This window comes from Urocampus carinirostris, chromosome 4 (assembly GCF_059441175.1).
Source record: "Urocampus carinirostris isolate Australia breed hairy pipefish chromosome 4, RoL_Ucar_1.0, whole genome shotgun sequence".
Classification (NCBI taxonomy): Eukaryota; Metazoa; Chordata; class Actinopteri; order Syngnathiformes; family Syngnathidae; genus Urocampus; species Urocampus carinirostris.
Genome location: NC_142352.1, coordinates 30,189,960 through 30,202,265, shown reverse-complemented (window position 1 = coordinate 30,202,265; position 12,306 = coordinate 30,189,960). Strand labels below are relative to the sequence as shown.

At 39.9% G+C, this 12,306-nt stretch overlaps 1 protein-coding gene across 1 annotated transcript; it reads right to left on the bottom strand.

Moving 5' to 3' along the window:
• Window positions 1-7,217: 7,217 nt before the first annotated feature.
• On the bottom strand, window positions 7,218-11,912 carry LOC148367268 (alpha-2Db adrenergic receptor-like). Its single transcript, XM_088333227.1, has 2 exons — window positions 11,601-11,912; window positions 7,218-8,529 (listed from the first exon to the last, which is right to left on the bottom strand). The coding sequence occupies exons 1-2, from the start codon at window positions 11,910-11,912 to the stop codon at window positions 7,363-7,365; spliced, it is 1,479 nt and encodes a 492-aa protein (XP_088189353.1). The 3' UTR covers window positions 7,218-7,362.
• Between the last annotated feature and the right edge of the window lie 394 nt (window positions 11,913-12,306).

Below are 12,306 nucleotides of genomic sequence, written 5' to 3'. Positions count from 1 at the left end.
GTTCAGCTGCGGGCCAGATTATCAAAAGAATGGCAACTCAAAATTATTAGTTATGTTTTATTTATATTATGCTTTCCCATTCAGCCTACATTAGTAACCAACCCTACATATTATAATCACGGATATCAAGGGATCCTTTCTGAACACAATACATTTATTTACAAACAATGGGGAAAAATATTTTCCTGATTAGTATTGAATTCAGCGCAGTGGTTAGCGCATGTACGGCACAGTTTGGAGGTCATGAGTTCAAACCTTCTTGTCTGGAGTTTGTATGTTCTCCCCATGCTTGCTGGGTTTCCTTCGGTACTCTGGTTTCCTCCCACATTCCAAAAATAGCATGTCAGGTTAATTGTCTGGTCCAAATTGTCCCTAGGTTTGAATGAGCGAGTGAATTGTCTGTCTCTGTGTGCCCTGCGACTGGCTGGCAACCAGTTCAGGGTGTCCCCTGCCCACTGCCCGAACAACAGCTGGGATGGGCTTCAGCACCCCCCATGACCCTACTGAGGATAAGCGGTGCAGATAATAGATGGATGGATAGTATTTAATGTGTTAACTGGTTTATTTTAATGGTTTATTTTAACACTGCCCTATAGCAGCTAGAGAGAGCGTTTGGTTTGATTTTTTTTTTAAATCACAACTTTTGATAAAAATTACCAAGAGACGCTTCTTTTTTGACATACTGAGCCGAGCTGTATTAAATCATCCAACGCTAACTAACTCAGGGATGTCAAAGATACAATACAGATAGTAGTGTGCCGTATGTTTTCAGCCTTAGTAGGCCCAGCCTAGTAGATTGATCTGATGCTATTGGCTGTTCACTGCTAACACTCTTATTTTGTGTTTCTCTTCTATTTTTATTTTACTCAAAACGGTATGACAATTGGGGCAAGGGTATTCTTATTTGTAGCTCCCTCTTCAGTTTGTTTATGTGTTCAGTTTCTGGTGAGTTGGTTCAGATGTAAAGTTGAATTTTCTAAACTTAGAATAATCAACAAATTCTATGCTGAAAATAAGAAAATATTTTTTTCATTATACGCGAATACATGTCTTGTGCTTAGAAACGATCCCTTATCATGATTATAATTTGTAGGGTAGTGTCATGATTTCTGATGCGAATCACCCGTGTCCGCTCCTTTGGGGCCAACTGCCTCAGACTCTGATTGGCTCCCTGTCCCTATTCAAACCCACTCCTGTCTGTCGCCTTTTGTCAGTCCGTCTGCGAACCTCAGTTAACACTAGGCAAGCCTTTTTCGACCCTGACTCCCATCTGTTTTTGCTCCTGTCTGTTCCCCGGCTTCGACCCGTTTTTTGATCCTGACCACGTCTACTCTCCCGTCCCGGCTTCCGACCTCTTTGTGTCTCCGACCACCTCTACTCTCCTTTCCTGGCTTACGACTCGTTTACAACCCAACTACATTTTTGCTCTCCAGTCCCGGCTACTGACCTGTTTTTCGTTCCCGAGGCCACCAACACTCGCCACGGAAGATCCACTTCCGTGTTCAGAGCAACCTGCTTTTCCTTGTCCAGCAAACCGGAACATGGGCGCAACCCTTTCTCTTTCTTTCAATAAAACTTGAGAGAAACGGGTTGCAAGTGGGTCCTGTCTCCGTTCTGCTCCTGACAGGTAGGCTACAAGCGTCAGAATTATAAACCGTTGTACTGAAACACAAAACTAAATATTTGGCATGGACTTTTTTTCACCTGAAAACAAAAATTTCCGACCCAGACTGCGTCTGACATCCCCGCGCTAACCACTCATCCACTGTGCCGCCCTGAACAATCAACAGGGGAGTAAAATAAAAGCTGAACTTCTCACCGATATTGAGTTCCTTTTAAATTAAACTTCAATGTAAAATTTCACGACAATATAACTTTGATGAAAACACCAGAGGCGCTTCATAGTGATATTGACCTACATATCGTACACAAACCAATTTAGCGAAATCCAATATCACTTGTCATAAAAGTGCACCAAGGAGCAAGACGCAAGAGCACTAGAAGGCTCCACTCAGGCGCAATATCAAGGAAGCACTTATGTGTGCTTTGAAGAAGTCATTTTGCTCCACAACATTTCATTCGTATAGGAGCAAGGCTTTGGAAATCTAATATTGTTTTCTGAGGGTTTCTTTTTAGTACGCATACAGTTCCTTGCAAAAGTATTTTGATCCCATGAACCTTTTTAACTTTTTGCCACATTTCAGATTGTATACATAAAGATATACAATTTTAAAGTTGTCAACAAAATCTGTAACACAATTTTAAATGTAACAATTTTTTATATACTTTTTTTTTTTTCACAAAAACTGTTCGGGTCTGGTGCACATCCTTCCACCAGGGGGCGTCAAATGGGTTTTGAACTGGGCACGGGTATATCCAATAGCCACACACCTGTCCCTAATTGTCCCCACCCTTTATGAAGATATTTTAAACAGCACATGTCATCAGGTCCTTTTTATTCCACTTCCATGCCAGGTCTGATTTCTTTAGTTTCTGGTTTCTTGTCTGGACATTTTACAAGTGATTAAGTGCCCGTTTGTTTGTTACTTTATTCCTTACATTTTCCATTTCCGGGTTTGGACTATGTTAGGTTTAATTTTGTTTGGACATTTTGTTGTTTTGTGAACCCTTGTTTGTTTGTTACTTTGTACCTATTTTTGTTATTAAATGTCATCCCTCTTTTTGAGCACCCCGGCTTCAAGTTCCTGCTTCTCCCACAAAGGTCCATCACCCCCAAAACTTAACGAAAATCCTTAGAAGTGGGGCATGCAATATTAGTGGGGCCCCTTGCAATAATACTTTGTAGCACCACCTAATTTGGGGTATTTCTCAATTTTGCACATCAAGAGATCCCATTCTTCCTTGCAAAGCACTCATGATTGTATGAGTTTTCAACTATAACATGCATTTATTTATTTTTCAATTCTTACAAATGATGCTTTAGTTTGCTGTTGAGAAAAGGCCTTGAATCTAATTAACACCTGCCAGGCCCGAACTGGACAAAGGGCAAACATCAGCCGACATTAACTCATTCAATGCCTGACATATCTCTAAAATGGGAAGTGCAGCGGCCAGCCAATTTTTGCCATTATGACTCATTTTTCAAGGCTTACAGAATATTTAGTTCTATAAAGGCAAGGCCATATCAAAAGAAAGCTCGAACCTTTATTTTCATTAGAATAATTTATGTTTCTACCTTTTACAATTTTTAATTAAACATCAATTGAACATTACTCAGTTTCTTAAACACTTATTTCCATGAAAACCTCTGATTAAAACGACTTTTTGTGAAAGGATGTTTTCAAGCAGAACTTTCATTTCAGTGCTTTTTGTTGCATATGTCATATCTCCAACAACGAAACAATACTTTACATAAACATGAGGTCACGTTGCTCGCAAATTAACATTTTATCGCAAGAACACTGAACTTATGCAAGAACGTTGCATGAACTTTGCAAGAACCACACGACTTCCATTATTCAGGGGGTTGCCCACACACTCTCAATTGCTGGATATAGGAAGCAAAGCAACATGAGAAAGTGGGGGCTCCTCGATTTGTGAACGATGATCGATCAAAACCATTTCTGCCAACTAGCGGTGATTTATCATCCTGAAATCTATCCCAGATGCTTGATACTTACTGAATATTATTTTCTAAATAAAACAAAGAAGCATATGTTTATGTTTTGGCCTCTCAGGGACAATGCTTCTGAAAATAAATGTATATGTTATGACACTGAATGAGTGAAAAGACAAAAAGGAACTTGAGCAAAATATTTTAGAAAACACATTTTTCAAAACCAAAAAGTACTTGCTGATAGTAGAAGAGGAACATATTTGGAAGTAATATCCACCAAGTATATCAGTTAATGGGTAGAAAGATGTTGTTTACAACTAACGGGAACCCAGCATGGTCATTTTTTTAAGAGGGCCAAATCGTTCCCAACAAAAAATTATGACAATTGTCAAACAAATAGTTCTACTTGTATTTCCTTATTTGTAGGCTATGTGAGGAACCAGGACGGAATCTCGGACCCAATTGCTTTAGTTTTAAAGGAATCTTTATTGGAATGAATTGTCAGAGTTTGCTTTGGACGCCAGTGTTTGTCGGTCATCAGCAGCGTCGGACGGAATGGCATTTCTGTGACAGGTAGGCAGAATCGATACAGCTTAGCGGGCAGGTCGGTGGCCAGGGCAGGAGAGTAGATTGTAAACGTGGGACAGAAACAGGTCGAAACAGGAGGCAGGCAGGAATCAAGCAGGAGAAGTCTTTGGTACTGGTAATCTGGCGAAACACACAGAGAGACACAAGTACGGTCTGCCACTCCCCTCTGGGTGCTGACAGCTTAAGAGGGGAGTGCCAGCCAATCAGAGAGTGCGCTCCTGCGCGCCAAACGATTGCTCCGGGTGTCTGCATATTGGCAATCATGACAGGCTGTCCAATTGTTTAAAATGTTGTTTTAAAATATGTCTATAAAATTTGTTATTTTGATTCAGGTTTGTGTTGCATGAGGCTCTGGACCTTCCAAGGTTAGACCAAACCTTTTGATTACACCCTTACCTACTGTTTCCAAAATTTGGGTCGACAAAAATATCTGGGCCCACTCAGAACAGAAAGTCTTGATCTGGCCCCAGAGCCAAACTGAGTTTGACATCCCTGCTCTAAAGAATAATCTGACAGTGTCTGTGAAATGCTTCATTCTCTCATTTCACAGGAAAAAGGACAAGACAAACTCTTCAAAGGCAAGGTGATTGATTTTGTGAAATTAGAAGCTAAAGTGGTATGCCGGGTCACAGCACATTTTTGAATTACAAAATTCCGACACGTTCTCTTTGGGCGGGAAAGGAAGATAACGGAGTAGAGAGAGAGAGAGCGAGCGAGACTGTTGAAACAGCTGCAAAAATTGCACCTGTGCTCATTTCTTTGCAATCGAATATCTGAACCTCACCCTTTGTGATCAATGCATTCTGATAAGGGCCACAATCTTATTCTTATCATGAATGTCAAATCTCAAACATGTGTCTGAAAAATGCGTTCGTTAAATTAGTGGCTTGTAATATGGCTCAGTGATCAATGCGAGTGAATGACACAGCCCAGTAGTTCATCGGCTGCTCTCTGCCCAGTCTTGACATACCAAAACAGACACATTAACATTATAACAGACACTTCTTTGTCCTGTTGCCCTGTGGTAGGTGCTACATGTCCCTCAAAACAAGGACCAACGGGCTCAGAGACAGTTTCTTCCCCAGGGGCATCACCACCTTAATCGAGTGTGCAAAACTGTGAGAAAATATCTTGTGACTTTTTTTTTTTTTTGTTCATGCCAAACGTTTTTGCTCTTCTTTTCGTTGCACTATTCTTACGATGCACAATTCTTTTTTCATTCACATACATTGCACTATTATATTATTATATTATTATATTATTATAACATGGGCCAGTCTCGGGCGGCACAGCGGCGCAGTGGTTAGCGCGTGTGCGGCACAGTTCTGAGGTCATGAGATTGAACCTCCTGTGTGGAGTTTGCATGTTCTCCCCGTGCTTGCGTGGGTTTCCTCTGGGCATTCCGGTTTCCTCCCACATTCCAAAAACATGAATGTCAGGTTAATTGGCCGGTCCAAATTGTCCCTCGGTGTGAATGAGCGAGCGAATTGTCTGTCCATGTGTGCCCTGCGACTGGCTGGCAAGCAGTTCTGGGTGTCCCCTGCCCACTGCCCGAAGATAGCTGGGATGGGCTCTAGCACCCCCGCGACCCTACTGAGGATAAGCGGTGCAGATGATGGATGGATGGATAGGCCAGTCTCTAAACAATATGTTGTAAATATTTCTCATTAAAGTCTTTACATGCTTACCCTGGAGTGCCCTGTCCAATCTTGTTGCATAAAATGTTTCACAATGTTGATATTAATTATAATAAAGACAATTCATTTAATTTCACTTGACTTATTGCCCCCTCTCATAACACGCTTTCAGACATTTTAATTCAAACGCCAAAGTGCTCCGTTTGGACGGTGGGAAAAAACAGTTTGCATCACAAGCAAATCATGAAACGGCTAACTGGCTTCTTGTACCTGGCAACTGCCAGAATTTCAATTTCCGCGTTTTTTAGAAGACTGCTCAGTGGGGATTTGGGGTTACTTTAACTAAAGCTCGTGTTTGAATCTCTGACCAACAGCCTGCTTCAGGTTATCACTTCCAATTTACTGCTTTTTGCACTTGCCTCACCATTTGGTGTGGAAGGGCTCTGTACTGTTACATTTATTCCCCTTTCCACTACTCTTTTTGTTTTTTCTTTATTGATAAGTCCTAGGTAATGAACAGAAAAATGGTTAAAAAAAAAAACAAAGGTGTGTCTTTTTTTCCTGCCCTGATGGGTCTTAAAGGATATCCAAATTCCAAAACATGCACTTCCCTTGCATTCAGTGGCATTCAGCGGCATTCAGCGGCATTCAGCTTTCCGGCATTCACACACAAGTCAAGTTGTTATGAATATTGTAGGAATCCAGGAAGGATTTCTATCTTTTCCATATTTTAATGTATTTCCATATTTGTCATTATTATGGGAATGCTGGTAGTAAATTACCAATGAATATCTAAAATGTGCTGTCCAACCGAATCAACATTACATAACACTCTTCATGATTGCCATGTGTTTTATGCTGCCTGTTGGTGTTGATATTCAATGTCCTTCTGTTCTGGGAGAGTCTAATTTATTTCTGAAAAGAGTAGTGATTGGACTTTTTGGGGGCATTTTTCCACAAATAGGTCAACACTTCTAACTGTCTTGAAGACATTGTGTTGAAATTGGATGTTGTTCTGCCCTGGAAGAGGAAAATGTCTGGGAGAGCATGCACACTCCACACAGGCTACCGACTATAACTTCCTACTATAGCAGGAATAAAACCCAGGGACCCAGACCAGAGAGGCAGATGTGCTAAACAGTCATAACCTTGCCACCTGTGAAATATTATGACAATTTCAACAATTTTGCTTTTTGTAACCCATTCAGTGCCAATAACAATCAAACGTGACAGATGAAATGTCGTCAGTAAGGAAGAGTAAGGAGCATCAAATTATTAAAATCTGTGGATGCCAAACATTGAAACAATTAATTGCTGCACAAATATTAGTGGAAGAAATAATTGTCCCCTTTTCGATGATATTGCAGATATTGTTTAATTCTTATTTCGGACAATAAACTTTTCGCTTTTTTTTTTTACCCTAGTTTGTTATTAAATCCTTTTTTGACATAGTAAATTAACCCTCAGCGACAAGCCCTTTTATGCTCATATTACAGAACAATTGATTCAAACTCTGCACACATCTGTTTTTGAGCTCATTCTCATAGTCATAGTTTATGTTCATTTACGAGTCCAAAATATAACTTTCTTGAAGGCTCTCCTAAAGTCCCGGTTAAAAATCGTGTATATAATTGGGTTCAGGCAACTGTTGCAGTAGCCGATCCAGAAGAAAAGATTAAAGAGGCCGTCGGGGATCCAGCATTTCTCTCGACAGACTGCTCGCAGACTGTAAGTAAAGAAAAATGGGAACCAACAGAGCACAAATACGCCCATCACCACAGCCAGTACAAATGTTAATCGCTTCTCCCTCATCTGGGTCACTTTGCTTTTTGACAAAGACCTCTGCCTGCTTCGGAGTGGCGCAGGGGAAGGGAGAAAAAGGTGATGGGAGCAGTGATCTGATGATACCCACGATATTGATGCACAGGAGGGAGGAGGAGGTTTCAGCCTACTTGCTGCTCCCTCTGTATCCTTTGCCTCCTCTGTTTTCATCTTCCTGCCAGCTCTCTTGGAGAGACAGAGTGAAGCAGAAAACAAACAAGATGTTTTTATGTCCTTTTCCAGGGTCTTCTCTTTTAAGTGAATATTGTCCAAGTCTTGTCCATTATGGTTGCTGATGTTGCTTTCAATGTCAGAAGAGCTGTGTCTGTTGGAAGAGCTGTGTCTGTTCTCAGGTGGTTTTTGGTTGTCTGGCTTGTACTTTGATATTCTACTCTTGGCTTTGGCTCCTTGACTAGTTATATGGGCACCGCCAAAGCAAGAATCGGATTGAGAAGGTTGGTGATCTTTTACATTCTTAGCCACAAACACAGTGGATGCTCGCTGTTTGGCGACATGGTATATTTTACAGTAGACAAGGATCATGATGACTCCCGGTGCAAAGAAGGAGACAAGGCAAGAGGAAAGGATGTACCAAGTCTGGTTGTTGAGCAGACACTTCTGCCTCTGAGGCTCTTTATTCTCATTCAGGAAGTCCCAACTCTCCTCTGTGTGCGCCATGAGAAGAGGTGGAGAGGATATGACAATGGATATCAGCCACACAACGCTGATCATCAATTTAATCCGCTTGGGTGTCCGTTTGCGGTTGTAGCTGACGGCTTTCGTAACCGACCAGTAACGGTCCAGGCTGATGGCGCAGAGATGGACGATGGACGAGGTGCAAAACAAAACGTCCAAAGCCAAGTACAAGGAGCACCAGGTGGAACCAAAATACCAGTAGCCCATTACCTACAAAGATGAAAAAACAAATTAGACAGTTAAAAGCAGTGAAATTTCAATCAGTGTTCCATGACTCATTGTCTAGGACAAGGATCTACAACACAAAATGTTGAGAGAGCCGTAACAGACCAAAGAAAAGAAAACAAATATGTCTGCAGCCACAAAAAATGTAAAGCCATTTTTAAATGTATTTTTACATTAAAACCAAAATGGCATTATTATATTATATTATATTTTATTACATTATATTATATTATATTATATTATATTATATTATATTATATTATATTATATTATATTATATTATATTATATTATATTATATTATATTATATTATATTATATTATATTATATTATATTATATTATATTATATTATATTATATTATATTATATTATATTATATTATATTATATTATATTATATTATACTATATTATATTATATTATATTGTATTATATTATATTATATTATATTATTAGGTTATTATTATATTGCTACCACCATCTTGCTTTCTTCACTCCTCTTCTGTGTTTTCTTTCTTTTTTCTTTCCCGGAAGGATAGTTTCTCTTTATAATGAAGAACTCAAAACGCAATTTTCAATTCTACACTTAACTGCCCCGTCAACTCCAATACAAATCTTGACACTCTGTCGCCACTTAGTGGGGGCCCTAAGCAACTGTCTGGTTTGCCTGGTGAAAAAAAATCGACTCTGATTATCATTTTAAGCAAGAACTTGGATCAGATCGATAGTATTGCCCAAGATCGCTACTTCACCTCTCCACAAATTTCCTCTAAGCACAACTCCTCTGCGCAGATAGCACACACTCTCTTGTTGACCCAACACCCTCTCCTACTCTCGGAGTCTATGTCTTAGTGAGTGAGTGAAAGGCACAATTCCCCTTCCCTTATCTGGCCACTAGCTGGCCTGCCTGCCAGAGAGAGGAGAGGGTACCGAGAGCAGCCTGATCGATCGGCCCAGCCCTACCAGTAGCAAGCAAAGCAAACAGGAAGCGCAGGGCAGTATGAACTTTAAACATGCTCAGCTTCTGTGGCAACACATCAAACTTACATTGATACTCGAAAAAAAAAGCTCATACTACTGAAAACAACAAGCTGCAACCAAGTATGTAAACATGTTACTGTTCCTGAACAAAAACCTATAAATCCTTTGTCACTATGGCAACAGGCCCAAAAGGGCTTTTTATGGGCTATTATTTTAGTAATTAAAAACTGTCTTGAGAAAGGGTTGACAGGTTTTCAGCGATCATGACTTTTCCAAGCAAAAAGTATTCGTATTTGTATTGATTGATACTACACTGTTTTTACTTGGATCGGAGGGACACCAAAATTGCAAGTATCGCCCACCACTATAGACTAGCTGCCCTTGCGGTTTGTCTCTTTCCTTTTCTTGTACTTCTCGCGTATACATCAGATGTCCACACACCGTGTCATTCTTCTTGTGCAACCTCCTCTAACAATCACCGCCCCAGGTCTTTCCTCACTACATCCATCAACTTCTTCTTATATCTGCCTTTCTTGACAGCTCCATCTTTCCAGCTTTCATTAGCCTCCTCTCGCCTTCCCTCTTCAGTGTCAAAATCATCTCAGGCTACTAACTCCGACGCTTTTCTTGTAGCTCTTATGTTCCTTCAATGAGCTCATATGGAAAGCAATCTAAGGTGGTTAAATCTTAAAGGAAACCTCATCATCTTAATTTCTGTTACTAAAACCTCTGTGTCATATTTCCTCCTGTAAACTCTTGCATCTTATCTGTGATTTCACCCTAGCATGCATCGTAAATTGATGATGTTATCCATAACCCTCATGGACCATTTAGATTCATTGCTAACCTCATCCCTTAGCCCATCTGTCACCATTGCACAGAAAAGGGGTAGTAGAGAAGATTCCTGTTGCTGTTTTACCTGTACTTATTATATTGCTGTCATCGTTAAATTATATACATTCGTTACAATCTGGATCTATATTTATAAGCAAACCAATGAGGTGAAAACATATTTTGGTGATGATGGTGAAAACTAAAATACATAAATAAATGGAGATGCAATCACATAGAGATAACTTTTAATAAGAACACAAAACAGACATTCCTACACATTTCTTAGTTAGGGCAGACAAGTGGGAGTTTGATGCTGAAAGTATCTGGCTTGAGCTCCCTTACCTTGTCTTTTTAATGTAAAGATCAGGACACTCAAGAATGGTGGTCCTGCTACCTGGGGCAGACCCCTTTGTATGACGGAAAACACACACCACATAGCAGTTAGTTATCACCATGATCACCAATGAGAATTAACGTTATTAAAACAGATACTCTGTTTATATAGTAAGCTGAGAATGGATGGAGACAGCAATGATAAGGATAGTGACGGTGAAAACGGTGATGGTGATGGCGATGATAATGATGATGATGAAGATGGTAGAGTGACTGCGTCCACAAAACTTATGTAAATATGTGTATTCTTGAGGTGTTCGTTATATGTAAATACAAAGGATATTTAGTGATAAGACACAATTATCAAGGAAGTGGGCTAGAATCAAATAAGCATTTGCCTCTTCCCATTCCTTTTCGGACATGTTACGTTCACATTGTTTTTGTTTTCTGACCTGATGTTTTGTTTTATTTTTATTTTTATTATGATCAGGATAAAGTTTCATTTATTCATTCATTCATTTATTCAGTCATACTTCAAAACTGTCTGTGACACCTACAGTCTGCACGTCTCTCTGATCTTCTGCTACCTCCTGTTTTACTTCAATTATCCTCCACTCTCGACTACCTATACAGTGCCACAGGTCAAGTTCAATACATAGACTAACTCAAGCTCGACAAAGACAGGAATGACCTGTTTGGATCTCTGGACCTCTCCAACACCCGTCAAGACATATATTGCACCTTCGGAAGGCTTCTAAGTACAATAGAACAATTCCTCGGATAGTTTATTAACCCAAATAACTAGGGATGTTTGATGCCACATTTTTAGAGGGGGTCATCAAGACCAATAACAGGTACCAATACTAATAGTGAATAAAATTCCCTTTCAATTATTTTTTCATCCTCACCTCATTGGCCAAAGAGAAGGGTATCACCAGAGTTGCCACCAGTATGTCCGCCGAAGCCAAAGACACCAGGAAAAGGTTTTGAGGTGCCCGCAAGGCACGGCTCGTGAAAACGGCCACCACCACCAGAACGTTTCCCACAACTGTCACCAGGATGATGACTGTGACAACCAGCATGATGAGCACCGATGCTGCCTGGGAGTGTGGAGGCACAGGAACATACTTTGACGAGGAAGAACATACCTGACTAATATTTTCCAAAGAATAGCTGGCAGGAACAGTAGCCATGACAGATGAGAGCACATCAGAGTCCATTCTGTCACTATTTCTTTTAAAGAAAATGCTTTTTGCCAAAAAATGCAGGAGAAATATGAGAAATAATCCTCGCAAAAAGTCTTTGTATACAGATGAGTTCCATCCTGGCAGTGGAGCAATCATTACTACATCATTTAAATCATGACATCCATTTAGTTACGACTCCCAAAAATTTGCCTTTGCGTTACATTGATAAAAATTAATGTAACGCAATGCAAAATCCAGATGTTCACTTACAGATTTGTACTTCCTCTTTCCAATGTAAGACACAAATCACATTCAATTTGCTTCTAATGTGAAGAAATCACCCAAAATATTTGAAAAAGAGGTGAAAGAGGGGACAAATCGAAATAAGTACTTAAAAAACTGGAAGAAGCAAGCAAAAGAAAATATG

Coding starts and splice junctions, on each gene's coding strand:
- LOC148367268 (XM_088333227.1), bottom strand. CDS start 11,912: ATGGACTCTGATGTGCTCTCATCTGTCATGGCTACTGTTCCTGCCAGC. Junction 8,530..11,600: donor CCTTCTCTTTGGCCAATGAG/GTGAGGATGAAA, acceptor TCATCTTTGTAG/GTAATGGGCTACTGGTATTT.